General features: G+C 45.8%; 1 protein-coding gene across 2 annotated transcripts; it reads right to left on the bottom strand.

Annotated features, from left to right (window-relative positions):
- Nucleotides 1–5,523: 5,523 nt before the first annotated feature.
- Nucleotides 5,524–15,434, bottom strand: Nme1 (NME/NM23 nucleoside diphosphate kinase 1). Of its 2 annotated transcripts, none has more exons than XM_075991087.1 (5): nucleotides 15,329–15,434; nucleotides 12,762–12,891; nucleotides 9,202–9,303; nucleotides 7,443–7,555; nucleotides 5,524–5,803 (listed from the first exon to the last, which is right to left on the bottom strand). In XM_075991087.1, exons 2-5 carry the CDS (start codon nucleotides 12,885–12,887, stop codon nucleotides 5,686–5,688), a joined length of 459 nt encoding a protein of 152 aa, XP_075847202.1. In that variant the 5' UTR covers nucleotides 12,888–12,891; nucleotides 15,329–15,434; the 3' UTR covers nucleotides 5,524–5,685. The 2 variants fall into 2 exon arrangements, with proteins under 2 accessions (XP_075847202.1, XP_075847203.1); XM_075991088.1 differs by having other exon boundaries at nucleotides 15,314–15,355.
- Between the last annotated feature and the right edge of the window lie 370 nt (nucleotides 15,435–15,804).

Below are 15,804 nucleotides of genomic sequence, written 5' to 3'. Positions count from 1 at the left end.
TCTCTCTCTCTGCTTGAGGTTTTAGCCTTCCTCATCCAAAATGACAGCTTCCCTAGGAGCCAGTCCCCTATGTCCCCTCCTCAGAAGGCCATCTGTTCAGGTCTCTGTCTCAGAATGACTTTCCAATTCCTAAGACAATCCATTTTGACTCCAGGATCTGCCCCCTGCTGTCTGTCTCCCTGCCTACCTTTCTGTCCTCAGTCAGCTACCCTGTTCCCAACCAGAGACGGGGGATCGCTGCCCACCCAGCACTATCCACTTAAACATGAGCCACTCCTGGCAAGCGACTAGAGTTTCCAAAAGTTGACAGCCTACCTGTACTTCACAGAGAATTCAAGGCCAGCCTGGTAAGTTTAGTACGCTGTACTCCGTCTCAAAATAAAATAAACAAAGCCAGGTGTGATAAACTAGAGCTGCCTGTAACGCTAGCATTTGGAGGAGGGAGGCTGGAGGATCAGGAGTTCAAGGACAGCCACTGCTACACAGTTCAAAGTCAACCTGGTCTGTGTATCAAAATATACAATATGAGGTGTTGGAGAGATCGCTGAGCGGTTAAGAGCACTTGCTGCTCTTTCAGAGGACCAGAGTTCAGTTCCCGACATGCACACACTTAGGTAACTCAATACTGTTAACTCCAGTTTCAGGGGATCTGATGCCTCTCATCTCAGGGACAAGTGTCCCCATGCACATACCCAAATGCAACACACACACCTGCACAAATTAAGAATAATGAAAAAAGCCAGACATGGTGCCAAATGCTTTCATGGCTAGTCTACAAAATGAGTACCAGGCCAACTAGAACTGTTACACAGAGAAACCTTGCCTTGAAAAACCAAAAAATAAGAAATAATTCTTTTAGCTAGGCAGTAGTCTCATATGCCTTTAATCCCAACACTTGGGAGGCAGAGGAAAGTGGATCTCTGAGTTTGAGCCCAGCCTGGTCTTCTGAGTGAGTTCCAGGACAGCCTGGGCTACACAGAGAAACCTTGCCCAAAATAAGAAATGAACAAATCTTTGAGAAATACATCCCTAACGAGGGGCTAGCGGCGGAGTCCCTTCAGTGTTTACCTAGATACACAGGTCCTGAGTTGACCCTTGGCACCACATAAACTGGGTACGGTGCTACATCCTTGGCTACTTTGGTATTAGAGACCAGCTGGACTCACGAGGATGAGGAGGACTGGAGATTGAGCTCTGTGGTAGGCCCAGTTGTGTGGCACGCACACAGCCTCAGGACCAACCTCCAGTATTCCGAACAGACTCTATATTCTGAGAAGCCAGGCCAATCGACTTGCAGACATTCCTTACCTCCTGTTTTCTCTGCAAACTACCAGTATCCTAAATGTCCCCACCCCAATGTCCTGTCCACATCTGCTTCATTTCTGTGTCCAGACCTAAAAAGAAATAAATGAATAAATAATTTTTTAAAAAAAAGATACAGTGCCTTGAGCACTCTATGAACCATCTGCCTCTTTTCCCAGTAGGCTTGGAGCTTGAGCTGGGGCCATGAACATCTGCGGTAAGAGGCTTAGGGTGTTGCCCCAAACACTGAGACTGGCCTCCAGATGAGTCAAAATGTCTAAAACCCCCCTCCAGCTCCATCCCATCCCCTCTGGCTAAAGACCTGCTCAGATTGAGTATCTCTCTGCTCTCTGACCATTAATTCCCTTCATACAGACTTGGCACTGGGCACCTCGCCTACATTTTCCTTTTTATATTCCCATCAAACACTGTGGTTTGGGATGACTCTGGCCCTGGTTTAATGTAGAGGATATACCCTGTTTTAATGGTGCCCTGCTTCTCTGAAGGAACCAGCTAGCCCTTCTCTCAGTTCTCTATGACATCAATACAACAGCGCTCACTACCTGAGATGGGATGTGAGGAGCCGGCTAGCCTCCAGGCTGACCACCTGTAACTAATCAGGTGGATAACTGCGCATCCTACCTCATCACCATCCCAAACCTCAGTTAACACTGGCGGTGTTTGGCACCAGCCCTCACTCTAGAGCCATTTCCTTCCTTCTCAGTCTGAAGCACACTCTAGTTTGCTCATTAAAAACAAACAAACTAAAATAAACCACTCTATCTGCCTGGTTGGTCTGCTAGTTAGTTTTCTGAGATAGTCTCACTGCATAGTCCTGGCTGAACTACACTTGTCTGGCCTCAAACTTGCTGCAATCTTTCTGCCTCTTCCTCCTAAACGCTAGGATTGCAAGCATGTACCACCATACTCTGGTTTTAGAGTTAACAAATGTCAACAGTCCTGACAGTCTGGAAACTTCACTGGATGTTATCTGATATGGAATAAGATATGTTGCCAAGCAGTGGTTTAATCCTACCTTTAATCCCAGCACTGAGAAGGCAGAGACAGGCAGATCTCTGTGAGTTCGAGGCAAGCCTGGTCTACAGAGCGAGTTCTAGGACAGCCAAAGCTACACAGATAAACACTGTCTAGAAATATATATATATTTGTTACATTCATTTATGCTGTGGAACATTTAATGATGCAATGATGTGTTGCATTCTTTTATGTTGCATTTCTTCAATCTGTGAAGCTGTGTTACTTTGCCTGCCTAGAAGACCTGATTGGTTTAATAAAGAGCTGAATGGCCAATAGCTAGGCAGAAGAGGGAAGGGCAGGGCTGCCAGGCAGAGAGATTAGAGGGAGAAATGTAGGAGTAGATCTAGCAGCAAGAGAAGGAAGAAGACTGGAGGAGCCAGGCACCCAGCTACACAGCAAGACAAGGAGTAAGAAGTAAAGATAGATATATAGGAATAGAGAAGGTAAAAGCCCAGAGGCAAAAGAAAGACAGCATAATTTAAGAAAAGCTGGCAAGAAACAAGCCAAGCAAAGGCCAGGAATTTATAAGAAATAAGCCTCTGTGTGACTTATTTGGGTGCTTGATGGTACCCCGCCCCCAAAAAAGCCAAAGAATAAAAAACAACCAACTATATAGTATCTGTCCAGTAAAAAGCCATTTACCCCAAGTCAGGACACATACCTCCCTACCCTACAGTAACAGTCACTACCACTTCCACTGACAACTGATGGTCCTAGGCCTACAAAGGACAAGGCTTCTTTTCAATTGATATTTATTGAGCTCTACATTTTTCTCTGCTCCTCTCCCTGCCTCTCCTTTCCCCGCTTCAATTCTCCCACAGGGTCCCCATGCTCCCAATTTACTCAGGAGATCTTGACTTTTTGTACTTTCTACTTCCCATGTAGATTAGATCTATGTAAGTCTCTCTTAATGTCCACATTGTTGTCTAAGTTCTCTGGGATTGTGGTTTGTAGGCTGGCTTTCTTTGCTTTCTGTTTAAAAACCACCTATGAGTGAGTACATGTGATAATTTTCTTTCTGTGTCTGGGTTACCTCACTTAAAATAATGTTTTCTAGCTCCATCTATTTTCCTGCAAAATTCAAGATGCCGTTATTTTTTTCTGCTGTGTAGTACTCCGTTGTGTAAATGTACCACATTTTCCTTATCCATTCTTCAATTGAGGGGCATTTAGGTTGTTTCCAGGTTCTGGCTATGACAAATAAAGCTGCTATGAACATAGTTGAGCACATGTCCTTGTGGTACGATTGAGCATCCTTTGGATATATACCCAAAAGTGGTATTACTGGATCTTGAGGAAGATTGTTTCCTAATTTTCTGAGAAATTGCCACACTGACATCCAAAGGGGGCTGTGCCAGCTTGCATTCCCACCAGCAATGGAGAAGTGTTCCCTTTCCCCCCACATCCTCTCCAGCATAGTTGTCATCAGTGTTTTTGATTTTGGCCATTGACAAGGCTTTTCTCATTTGTGGGTAGCTATAACTTCCCACAATTTCTTTTGTTGTTGTTTTTGTTTGTTTGCTTTTTCAAGACTGGGTGTCTCTGTAGCTTTGGAGCCTGTCCTGGAACTTACTCAGTAGACCAGGTTGGCCTTGAACTCAGAGGATACCTTCCTCTACCTCCCAAGTACCAGTACTAAAGGCCTGGGCCATCACACCCAGCTACAATTCCCCATTTCTTCTGAGAGCTCTCGAACAAGATGGGCATCTTTTACTTTTTTTTTTTTTAAGATAAGTTCTTGTATAACCCAAGTTGGCCTCAAACTATAAAGCTGAGGATGACTTTGAACTTCCAATCCTATCTCCTGAGTGCTGGGATTACAGTGTCACCATGCCCAGTTATGTAGTGATGGATAGAACCCAAGGCTTCATGCATGTCAGGCCAGCACTCTCTCTACCAACCAAGCTATATCCCCAGTCTGGGAGAGAGTGGTTCCCGTTTTGATTTTTTTTTCCATTTTATTTTTTTGTTTGTTTTGTTTTTCAAGACATGGTTTCTCTGTAGCTTTGGAGCCTGTCCTGGAACTAGCCCTTGTAGACCAGGCTGGCCTTGAACTCAGAGATCCGCCTGCCACTGCCTCCCGGGTTTTGGGATTAAAGGCGTGTGCCACCACCGCCCAGGCCCCATTTTGATTTTTTTTGAGACAGGGTCTCACTGTGTAGGGGAGGCTGATCTTGCCTCTTCCTTCTGGAGTGCTGGTCCTGCTCCACCACACTAAGCTGTTTGGTTTTGTTTTGACATGGTTTCACTATGTAGTCCAGACTGGCCTATAACTCATAATCCTGCCTCTGTTCCTGAGTAATGAATGGGATTACAGGCCTGAGCCAACATGCTTGAGTTGGCATTTTTTCTTTTTATTTTGTTTTGTTTGTTGGTTGGTTTTTCTGGGGACAGGTGTTAAGTTGGGAGTGTAGCCCCCAGGCCCTGGCATCCATTCCAGCCAACCTGGCCTGGGAGTTGCATTGCTCTGGACTTCAAATCCCAGTATGCTAGGTCTTGATCCCTCCCCAGGGGAAGGTCAGGACGACTCCCACAGGGCATTTAAGGCGGCTCCCAGAGGAGAAACACATGGTTTTGGGTCTGCATAGGCTCCCTGCTTTCCTGTCTCCCCGCCATGCACTCGGCCACCTGTGAGTGTCTTACTTGATAAAATGATGGGCATTTTGATTGGGTTTGATTTGACCTAATTAGATTTCTTGTGCCAATGGAGCTGCCCTCTTTTTATTATTTTTTCTTAATAACAACAGGGTTTCTCTGTGTAGCTCTGACCGTCCTGGAATTAGCTCTGTAGACCAGGCTGACCTTGAACTCAGAGATCCGCCTGCCTCTGTCTCCCAAGTGTTGTCATTACAGGCCTGAGCCAACATGTTTAAGTTGGCATCTTTATTTCTCATGCATCCTCTGTTCCCGGCAGTTTAACAATCTTGCCCATTCACCACAGACCTTGCTGACTGGCTCATTGCCAAGAGCGAATAAGAATGCGGGGCATGAAAAGAAAGACAGGCAAGGAAATGCCTGTGTCTCTCAGGGCGGAGGCTCAAACCTCAAAGAAAACCAAAAAATTCTCTGTGTGTATGTGAGGCCAATATAAGTAATTTGCATACCATTTACATTCTGTCGGTTCAGGTTATGAGGATCCTGAGGAGGAAGGAAGGCGTGCAAAGTAACTAGCTGACCCAATGCTGGAGATACAACACTTTAATCTACCAATGGCTCGTAACACTGCACAGGGAGTCCCAGCTCCCAGGTTCCTTCCAGGTCAAAGGAAGTTCCAGAAATACTTAGTTGCTGGTCCCTTGACTGTGAGAACAGGGTAAGTAGAGGAGAAGGGCAGGTGCCCTCCTGTCACTCATAGATCCAGTTTTGTGCACAGCTCTTGTAATCCACCAGCTCCTCAGGCTGAAACCACAAGCGGATCTCCTTCTCTGCACTCTCCACAGAATCGCTGCCGTGAATGATGTTCCTGGGCGGGGAGAGAGATAGCATCATTACCAAAAACCAAAAGATGACCCTGCCCACAGTGCACTGCATGCCCACTGCTGAGATCCGAAAGCATAACAGAAGTCAGAGGCCCTAGTACTTCAGAACATGTCAAAAGAATCTGTGCGTGGCCTCCCACACAAACACTGCCAGAGTGTGAACTTCAGGAAAGCTCTGACCAGCTTCTACATTCAAGAAAGGCATAGGAAGCCGGGCAGTGGTAGCGCTTGCCTTTAATCCCAGCACTTGGGAGGCAGAGGCAGGCGGATCTCTGAGTTCCAGGTCAGCCAGATCTATAAAGAGCTAGTAGTTCCAGGAGAGGCTCCAACACTAGATAAACCCTGTCTCAAAAAAAACAAAAAGGAAGGAAGGAAGGAAGGAAGGAAGGAAGGAAGGAAGGAAGGAAGGAAGGAAGGAAGGAAGGAAGGCAGGCAGGCAGGCAGGCAGGCAGGCATAGGAAATGGGATTAAATAAACACAGGGACCATCCAAGTCAGCCTCCACCTTCAGAAGCAGGAAGACAAAACTCCCATTTAAAAGTGACCTGAGCCAGACATTTGCTTTGATCCCAGCACTTGGGAAGCAGAAGCAGCATGAGGATCTCCTGAGTTCAAAGCCAGCCTGGTCTACAGATCAAGTTTCAAGACAGAAGACAGTCAGGACTACACAGAGAAATCTTGGAGGTGGAGAGGGAGAAGATGATCAGAAAGACGAAGGAAGGAAGGAAGGAAGGAAGGAAGGAAGGAAGGAAGGAAGGAAGGAAGGAAGGAAGGAAGGAAGGAAGGAAGGAAGGAAGGAGGAAGGTAGGTAGGAAGGAAGGAAGGAAGGTCAGGAATTCAAGAATAGCAATTTTGAGGCTAGCTAGCATACTTGAGACATTGTTTCAAAATACAACTAAACTTGCCTGGCATGGTGGCTCATGCCTTTAATCCTAGTACTTGGGAGACAGAAGCAGGCAGATCTCTGTGAGTTCAAGGCTAGCCCAGTCTACAAAGCGAGTTCTTGGACAGCCAAGGCTACACAGAGAAATCCTGTCTCAAACAAAAACAAAAAAATAAAAGCAAAAAAAACTAAGCTAGGGGTGGAAGAGATGGCTCAGTTGTTAAAAGCACTGGTTAGTCCTCCAGAGGACCTGGGTTTAGTTCCCACCATCCACATGGGTCTCAAAACTATCTGTAACTCCAGTTCTAGGGGATCCAATGCCCTCTTCTAGTCTCCTCGGGCACCAAGAAATAAAAGCAGTACACAAAGATACAGGCAGGAAAACTATCCATATACATAAAGAAAAAGGAAAGAGTAAAAATGAACTTTAAAGGATAAAATATATAGGGGGCTGGAGAGATGGCTCTGTGGTTAAGAGCACTGGCTGCTCTTCCAGTGGTCCCGAATTCAGTTCCCAGCAACAATATAGTGGTTCACATATCATCTGTAGTGAGATCTGGTGCCCTCTTCAAGCACGCAGGCATACATGTAGGCAGAACACTGTATATGTAATAAGTACATCTTTAAAATAAAAGAAATTGACCCACAGATGGTATTATGTTCGTTTCTAGCCTTAGAGACCCAAATACTTGTGGCAACTAACACAGATTTTGGATAAGGGTAAAAAACACCAATTCTTACCTGCCAACTTGGATGCAAAAGTCTCCTCGAATGGTTCCGGGTTTAGAGTCTGCAGGGTTGGTCTCTCCCAGCATCACCCGGCCTGTCTTCACCACATTCAGCCCCTCCCAGACCTTCAAGGACAAAAGAATACAAAGTCAAGGAAAAAAAAAACACTCTCAGTAGAAAACCTGGCATCTGGTGATTCAAAATAAAAGAAAAAGCCTCGAAAATAGGGCCCTCTCATTCACTAATAGAATGCCTGTATGTTCCAGTACTAGGGATGCTGGCCACCCTTCATCTGGACTCTTATCCTCCCCAGATCCATTCACAGGGCAGTCAGTGGCCTTTTTAAATGCTAAATACTGCCACTGAGGTAATCCCACCACTCCAGAGGTAGAGGAAGGTAGATGGATCTCTGTAAAGTCAGCCTGTTTGTTGTTCTACATAACAAGCTCCAGGATATAGTCATGCCTACATAGAAAGACTCTGTGCTGGAGACCCCAAGATGTGGGAGATGCCAGAGTCTCCAAAGGCCCAGAGTTCAGTTCCCAGTAAGCACATAGTAGCTCACAACCATTTATAATGAGATTTGGCGCCCTCTTTTGGCCTGCAGACATACATGCAGACAGAATACTACATACGAAATAAATAAATAAATCTAAAAAAGAAAGAAAGAAAGAACGAACGAACGAACAAGCCAGGCCCAATGGCTCCCTCTTCCTGCTGCCTTCAGATCCAGATATAGAACTCTAACTACTTCTCCAGTACCATGTCTGCCTGCATGCAGCCATGATCCCCACCATGACGATAATGAATTGAACCACTGAAATGATAAGCAAGGCCCCAATTAAATGCTTTCCTTTATAAGAGTTGCTGTGGTCATTGTCTCTTCACAGCCATAGAACACTGACTAGGACAGATCCTGTCACAAAAAAAACAAAATAAGTAAATAAAATGCTAAATATGGTACCTCCCATAACTTCCCAGGACTGGTGAGACCTAAAGCACAGCTGTGACATGATGTGCACTTCTCATCCTGTCTTTCTTCTTACCAGCATCCATCCCAACCTCCTTTCTCTACTTTGAAAAGTAACGTTGTAGCCGGGCGGTGGTGGCGCACGCCTTTAATCCCAGCACTCGGGAGGCAGAGGCAGGCGGATCTCTGTGAGTTCGAGACCAGCCTGGTCCACAAGAGCTAGTTCCAGGACAGGCTCCAAAACCACAGAGAAACCCTGTCTCGAAAAACCAAAAAAAAAAAAAAAAAGTAACGTTGTATCTGGTGTGGTGATGCACGCCTGTAATCCCAGTACACTGAATAGGAGACTCCAAAGCTCCAAGACAGCCTGGATTATTTGAGGTTAGCCTGAGCTATACAGCGAAATATAGGTCACAAGGCTGGGTTACAGATTAAGACCCTGTCTCAATAAGTCATTTTCAGAAAGAATGAAAACAGATACTATTTTGTCTTGCAGCTGTATCTAAGTGTTTAGAAAGGTGCTTGGCATAACCATAGCAAGCTCACTCTTGAAACTGTGTTTGGTACTGTAATACACTAAGCTCCCTCTGTTCCATGGGAATGCAATCAAGCAGATCGCTCCTGATTTCTCCCAGTCTCGGGTCGTGGAAAGCAAATGTACACTTTCTTTGGTGGGTCAGAGAGTGAACTTTCACCCCACTGCCACAAAGAGGGTCTGGTGCCCAACACAGGAAACGCAACACTCACTCTGCTCTACACCCAAATAAGTCACTCCCATTAACATCCCACAGACACACTCACCATAGCAACCACTGGTCCTGAGTGCATGTACTTCACGAGGCCAGTAAAGAAGGGACGGTCCTTCAGGTCGATGTAATGTTCCTTGAGAAGGTCCTCTGGAGCCTGTCACAGGACAGACAGTGAGAACTAGCCCCAGGCCCTTAAGAATCAGTAGGCTAGTTGCTTCCCTCATTCCTCCTGATGGTGGAAACATGAGCTCAAAGCTAGAGGGTCAGTTATAACAAGATTTCATCCTCTACCTCACTAACGGGGAGAAGTGACAAGGCTGCACAGAGAAACCCTGTCTTGAAAAACACACACACACCAAAAAAAAAAAAGAGAGAGAGAAAAGGGAACCCACTGTTAAAAGTAACGGTACAATGACTTTCTGTTCCCAGAAAACACTTCAAATAAAACGTTAGATGGAAACATGAAAGGTAGTCTCTGTATTAGATGAGCATTAAACTGACCATGGCCATCTCCCAGGGGCACCTGACATTTATTCAAGGGATAAAAGTCTAATGTAGTGACCACGTAATTAATTTCCAGAGGAACCTAAACTATCTAAAAGTACATGACATATAGCAATAAATAATTTTGCTAATAGAGAGATTGATCAGTAGTTAAAAGCATTGGTTGTTCATCATGAGGCCGGCCCAGGTTCAATTCCCAGCATCCACATGGCGGTTTACAACCATTTGCAACCAGTTCTGAGGGTTCAATGCCTTCTGACCTCACAGGCACCAGGGACAAAAGTGGTGCACGAACGTACGTGCAAGCAAAACACCCATATCCATTAGAGGGTTTAAATTTAAAACAACAGGGCTGGAGAGATGGCTCAGAGGTTAAGAGTACTGCCTGCTCTTCCAAAGGTCCTGAGTTCAGTTCCCAGCAACCACATGGTGGCTCACAACCATCTGTAATGAGGCCTGGTGCCCTCTTCTGGCCTGCAGGCACACAGGCAGGCAGAATACAGTATACTTAATAAATTTAAAAAAAAAAATTAAAACAAAACAAAACACAGAATGAATTAGAGCAGGGTATGGTATCAACCCATCTATAATTCCACCACTCAGAAGTCAGAGGCAGGAAGATCAAAGAATTCAAAGCCAGTCTCAGCTGCACAGTGAATTTGAGGCCTGCCTTGGAAACCTAAGATCCTATCTCAGCAAGGAGGATTGAGGGAATGGGAAGGAACAAAAGAGAGGAGAAAAGCAAAGAGAAAGAAGAGAATTAGAGTCAGGTGGTGGTGGCGCACACCTTTAATCCCAGCACTCGGGAGGCAGAGGCAGGCGGATCTCTGTGAGTTCGAGACCAGCCTGGTCTACAAGAGCTAGTTCCAGGACAGGCTCCAAAACCATAGAGAAACCCTGACTCGAAAAAAAAAAAAATCAAAGAGCGAGCGAGCGAGCGAGAGCTAGAACACACACATGCAAGACTGGTATGTGGGAACAAATCAAGTCATCTACAGAGCAAACCATCTTCATGGGCACTCTGTTTGCACCTACGCAGCCTTGCAATGGTACAGCAGTTCCCCTTGGTTTGCACATTTCTGCACAACTACATACATCATACAAAGCATATTGGCACTTTAGGGGTACACACGATTAGCTGCCAAAAGGTACATTCAGAATGTCCTATCCTGGTTGGTCATCACTTGCCAAAGCAAAACTTTATAAAACAGGGATGCAGTCTGAGCCTGCCCATTCTAATGGAGGGCTGGTAGAAGTACCAGCTAAGACATGCAGACTTGGTTTTCCTCCTTTCCCATGATACTCCATTCTATTCACTGGTTCCAATAATTTTACCCTGAAAAACTGACCATAAGCTTCTATTGGGGCAGGGGGATAATCTCAAGTCCATAGCAGATGGAATATCCCTTTAGAGTCATGTCAGATCTCTCTTCCCCCATTCTTTTTTTTTTTTTTTTTTTTTTTTTTTTTTTTTTTTTTTGGTTTTTTTCGAGACAGGGTTTCTCTGTGGTTTTGGAGCCTGTCCTGGAACTAGCGCTGTAGACCAGGCTGGTCTCGAACTCACAGAGATCCGCCTGCCTCTGCCTCCCGAGTGCTGGGATTAAAGGCGTGCGCCACCACCGCCCGGCCCTCTCTTCCCCCATTCTTCACCGAACCCATATCCTCAAAAGAAATGTCTGGGTAAGAGAGGAAAATGTGCTTAGGGACCAGAGAGACTCAAGTTACAATGTCAGCCACTTCACTGTATGTGCTAGTAGGCACATTATCTGACCTCCTTAAACCTCAGTTTCCCCCTAGCAACTATAGGGAAAGAAATAAGTACCTCTCAGAACTGCCATGACAGATGGAAAAGAAAACTGTGTACTTCACATATATTATTGTGCTTAACAAATAACTGGTTCATTTCATTGTGCCTTCAGAACCTTTGCTGCTATGCAACCCCACACCCGACTCTCATAATGCCACCATGTTCTCCCCTTAGCATTAACAACAGCCTACTCCTTACAGTAAAAAATTACATAAGAACAAAATTGCCAGGCAGTGGTGGTTCACAACTTTAATCCCAGCTCTCAGGAGGCAGAGGCAGGCGGATCTCTGTGAGTTCAAGGCCAGCCTCCTCTACAGAGTGAGTGCCAAGAGAGCCAGGACTACACAGAAAACTATCTTGGGGGGAAAAAAAAAGACTAAATTAGTGGCTGGAGAGATGGCTCAGTGGCTAAGAACACTTGCTGCTCTTGCAGAGGACCTGAGTTTGGTTCTCGCACCATATCAGGTGGGTCATAAGAATTTATAACTCCAGTTCCAGGGCTATACAGTGAGATCCTGTCTCAGAAACAACAGCAAAATAATAATAAAATAAAAACTCAACATTGAAAACACAAACTCAAAATACACTAGGAGCCAAAAGTGTATTGCTTTAATGGGAAAAAATATTTGGAATTCACATCTTATAGAAGAGTTCTTGGGTGATCAATCCTTGGTATTTATTAAAATATTGTTATCTGAGTGGCTCATGCACATAATACCAGGACTCAGGATGCTAAGAAAGGAGGATCACCAAGAGTTGCAGAACAGTTATGGCAAATATATATATATAGTAAATATATATATGGCATTTTAGAATTATTTCTTTTCTCTGTTTTATCAGGAAAGCCGCCCAAGCAAAACTGCACTTTTCCCCCACAAAGCCCCATGCCTCATGTCTGACTCATATTCGGTATCTATCAGGTATAATTAGTGAAGCAAAGACCTTTTTCCTGACAACCTACCTCAAGGAGGATAAGGGCTGAAGGATAGTCTCTAAAATTATTGGCTTAGGAGGCTAGAGACCAAGAGCTCCAAAATATCCAGAGCTGAGTCAGAAATTATAGCTCTGCAGAAATGTGTGGGATTCTACATTGCTAGGGGAAAAGACTATTTTTGAAAGCCCCAAATGACTTGGTTTGTTCCAAGATTCAGCTAACATGCTTAATCACTGAGAGGTTTTCGGATTCTAAGACACCCTGCCATGAAGATGTCTAGACAGGAAACAAGGCAGACCCAGGAGCTATCCAGCAGCATTCTGCTGTGCTCCAAAGAGTCAAAATAGGAAGCATGAGATCCACTCACCTGCATGAATTTCAGGCCAACAAGGCGGAATCCCTTCTGTTCAAAACGCTTGATGATCTCTCCCACGAGCCCCCGCTGGACCCCGTCAGGCTTGATGGCAATGAAGGTGCGTTCAGTGTTGGCCATGGTCCTGGAGAGAGGCAAGCAGGGCAGTGAAGGAGGACTGACTCTCTACCCTCATCACAATCCTTCTCAAGCGGATTAATCTCTCATAAAACTGGCTTTGCTATATTATGTCTACCCCAAGTCTCTCTAGTAAAATCCCCGTCCCTGCCCAGTTCACTCAGCAATGGATTATGATCCTGAAGTAGCCAAGGGCTCAAAAGCTGGAACTATAATTTCTATTCCACTTGATTCCATAAGCTCCGATTGACCTTCTACTGTGTACTTAACACTGAGATGGAACTAAAGGAGATGTAAACCTAAGACCTACACATTAAAAAGACACCACTTTTTTCAGTAACATCAGGAGAAACCGCATAGATATGGTTTTCCTAGTGAAAGTCACAACTGGTACAAGGCAGTGTGAGCTACAGATTTAGAACGCTATGGCAACCATCTTTGTTTTACAAAGAATGAGTTTGCCCAGCCCTATGCAATCTGGGATACACCTTAGGGTGTAATGAGAAAAACCAAGTCTGAGAATGCATGCCAGTAAACCCACCACTAGGAAGGATAAGGCAAAAAAGGACAGAGGATTCCAGGCTGTCCTTGGGGGAGGGGGAGAAGGAAGAAAAAGAGGAAGAAGAGGAAGAGGAAGAGGAAGAAGAAGAAGAAGAAGAAGAAGAAGAAGAAGAAGAAGAAGAAGAAGAAGAAGAAGAAGATGATGATGATGATGATGATGATGATGATGATGATAGAGCTGAGAGTAGTGGGCTAGATGTGGTTCCCCATGTCAGTGGTCCCAACCTGAACTGAGCTACATAAGAGATGCAATGACTATGCTCCATCATGGATGGGGAGGCGCTCATGAGGCCCATGGCCTTACCCCTGCCTGGGGAGCTACTGCTGATTGATGGTTGTGGGTGAGTGGGTATCATTTCCTTCATTGGTGCAGCCAAAAGTAAACTGTCCATGGTTCAGCCAATAATCCCTCCATCCACTAAGAAAGCAGCTCTAACTCGCTCTCACTCTCGCCCGCACTCACACACATACACGCATGAGAAAGAAATCCAAGACATGAAGGTGGGAGGGGACCTGGTGGGAAGGAGTTCGGCAGGAGAACCAAAGAGTGTAATGGGGGACGGCTAGTACACAGATGCACAAAATTGTCAGAGAGAATAAAGGACAAAAACCATGAAAGTCCATTACGTAAGAATAGCGGTTAGCATTTATTAAACCATGCATTAGGGGAAAAGTGCAGTGTGTATTGTGACTAGCCACAGCACAATACCTGACACTGGACATTGTCACTGGAGGAAGACACCAGGAGAGTATCCGTTCCAGAACCTTCCTTTTCCAGGGAATACAATCACACAAGATGAAAGGTGACTCCACCTTGAAAGACAATACCTAAGAGGATAGCAACACTAGCTCCTGGCTCTGCCTTGGTGAACTTGAGTTAACCTTTAATTTTATACCTTAAGAATGGGGCCTGAGCCAGCTAGATGGTTCAGTGGGCAGAGGTTTTTGTACCACAAGCCTGAGTTTGGGCCCAAGCCTGCTCCACAAAGTGGTCTTCTGGTGTTCACATGGATGCTAAGGCATGCATGCACAAGAACACACAAATAATACATGATCTTTTGTTTTTTTTTTTTTTTTTTTTGATTTTTCGAGACAGGGTGTCTCTGTGGTTTTGGAGCCTGTCCTGGAACTAGCTCTTGTAGACCAGACTGGTCTCGAACTCACAGAGATCCTCCTGCCTCTGCCTCCCAAGTGCTGGGATTAAAGGCGTGCGCCACCACCGCCCGGCTTACATGATCTTTTTTTATTTTATTTTATTTTTTTACATGATCTTTTAATGAGTGCTGTCCTCCCCTCTCCTACCTCCAAGGTCTGGGACCTGCAACAAAGAGTTGATCTATTCCATCCCCTATCTTTGATACCAAGCCATGGGGCCTCACAGTCAACAGGAGCAAAGAGGATGTCTCAAATGTTCAATTCTGCCTTCCAAAGAGAGACAGAACCTGAAGACTAGCTGGAGACTCTCTGAACGAGATGTGGAGAAAGCACAGATTCCTCAGAAATGGCCTACCATGTCAGAAACAGCCCCTATAAAAGGTTCTGCATGCACACCGATCGATCACACACACATATACACACGTGCATTCATTCATTCATTCGGCAAGCACTGTAGGAGCTCCAGCTCTGTGCCCAGCACCGGGCTGGAAGAAGAACAAGACAGAGTCTTGCTGGCGCAGTCTGACAGGAACTGCGGCCGCAGACAAAGGCGAGCACACACGTGGCGTGTCAGGCTGACAAGTCTGCACCTGCCCACACCCTAGCCCGCGATCTTCTTCAGCGCCTCCCAGAGAATGCACCCTTCCCTTTATTTAACACCCACCTCGCTCTCCGCCCTCCCAGGCCCACGACCCGTCCCTTGCTCTCAGCACCCGAATCCCTCTCACCCCTTCAGAAGCCAGGTCTCTCACTCCAGCTGAGACTGCCCGCACCGGAAACGCGACCTGGGCTCACGTGGTTCCCAGCAGCTGCTCGCGCGGAACCTTTCGGTCGGTGCAGTTTTGATTCCGGAGAACCCTTTGGGCAGAACACCACCAGGCCCCGCTTCCTCTGGTGAGTAGGGTGTCATCCTAGGGAGCACTCTTCCAGGGCTTAACTTCCTTCCGACATTGGGTGTGGTTTTTGTTTTCGTTACTCCCCCCCCCCCCCACACACCCCCACCGCTGGAGGCCATGTTTTGTTCCTGTCCTGCTGTCGGGTGACTCACTTCCTCCAGAGAAAATTTGGTTTCCCGGGAGGTGGCGCTCACACTGCGTGAAGTCCAAACTCGAGCCCCCGTAGGACGGTCACTCCAGCTCCCCTTCGATCTGTCGAGCAACAAATACAGTAAATACTATGTGCGCAGCAGGCACCATTCTAGAAC

Source organism: Microtus pennsylvanicus, chromosome 11 (assembly GCF_037038515.1).
Source record: "Microtus pennsylvanicus isolate mMicPen1 chromosome 11, mMicPen1.hap1, whole genome shotgun sequence".
NCBI lineage: Eukaryota > Metazoa > Chordata > Mammalia > Rodentia > Cricetidae > Microtus > Microtus pennsylvanicus.
The sequence above is the reverse complement of the archived record's forward strand: the minus strand, read 5'-3'. Positions and strand labels throughout refer to the sequence as shown.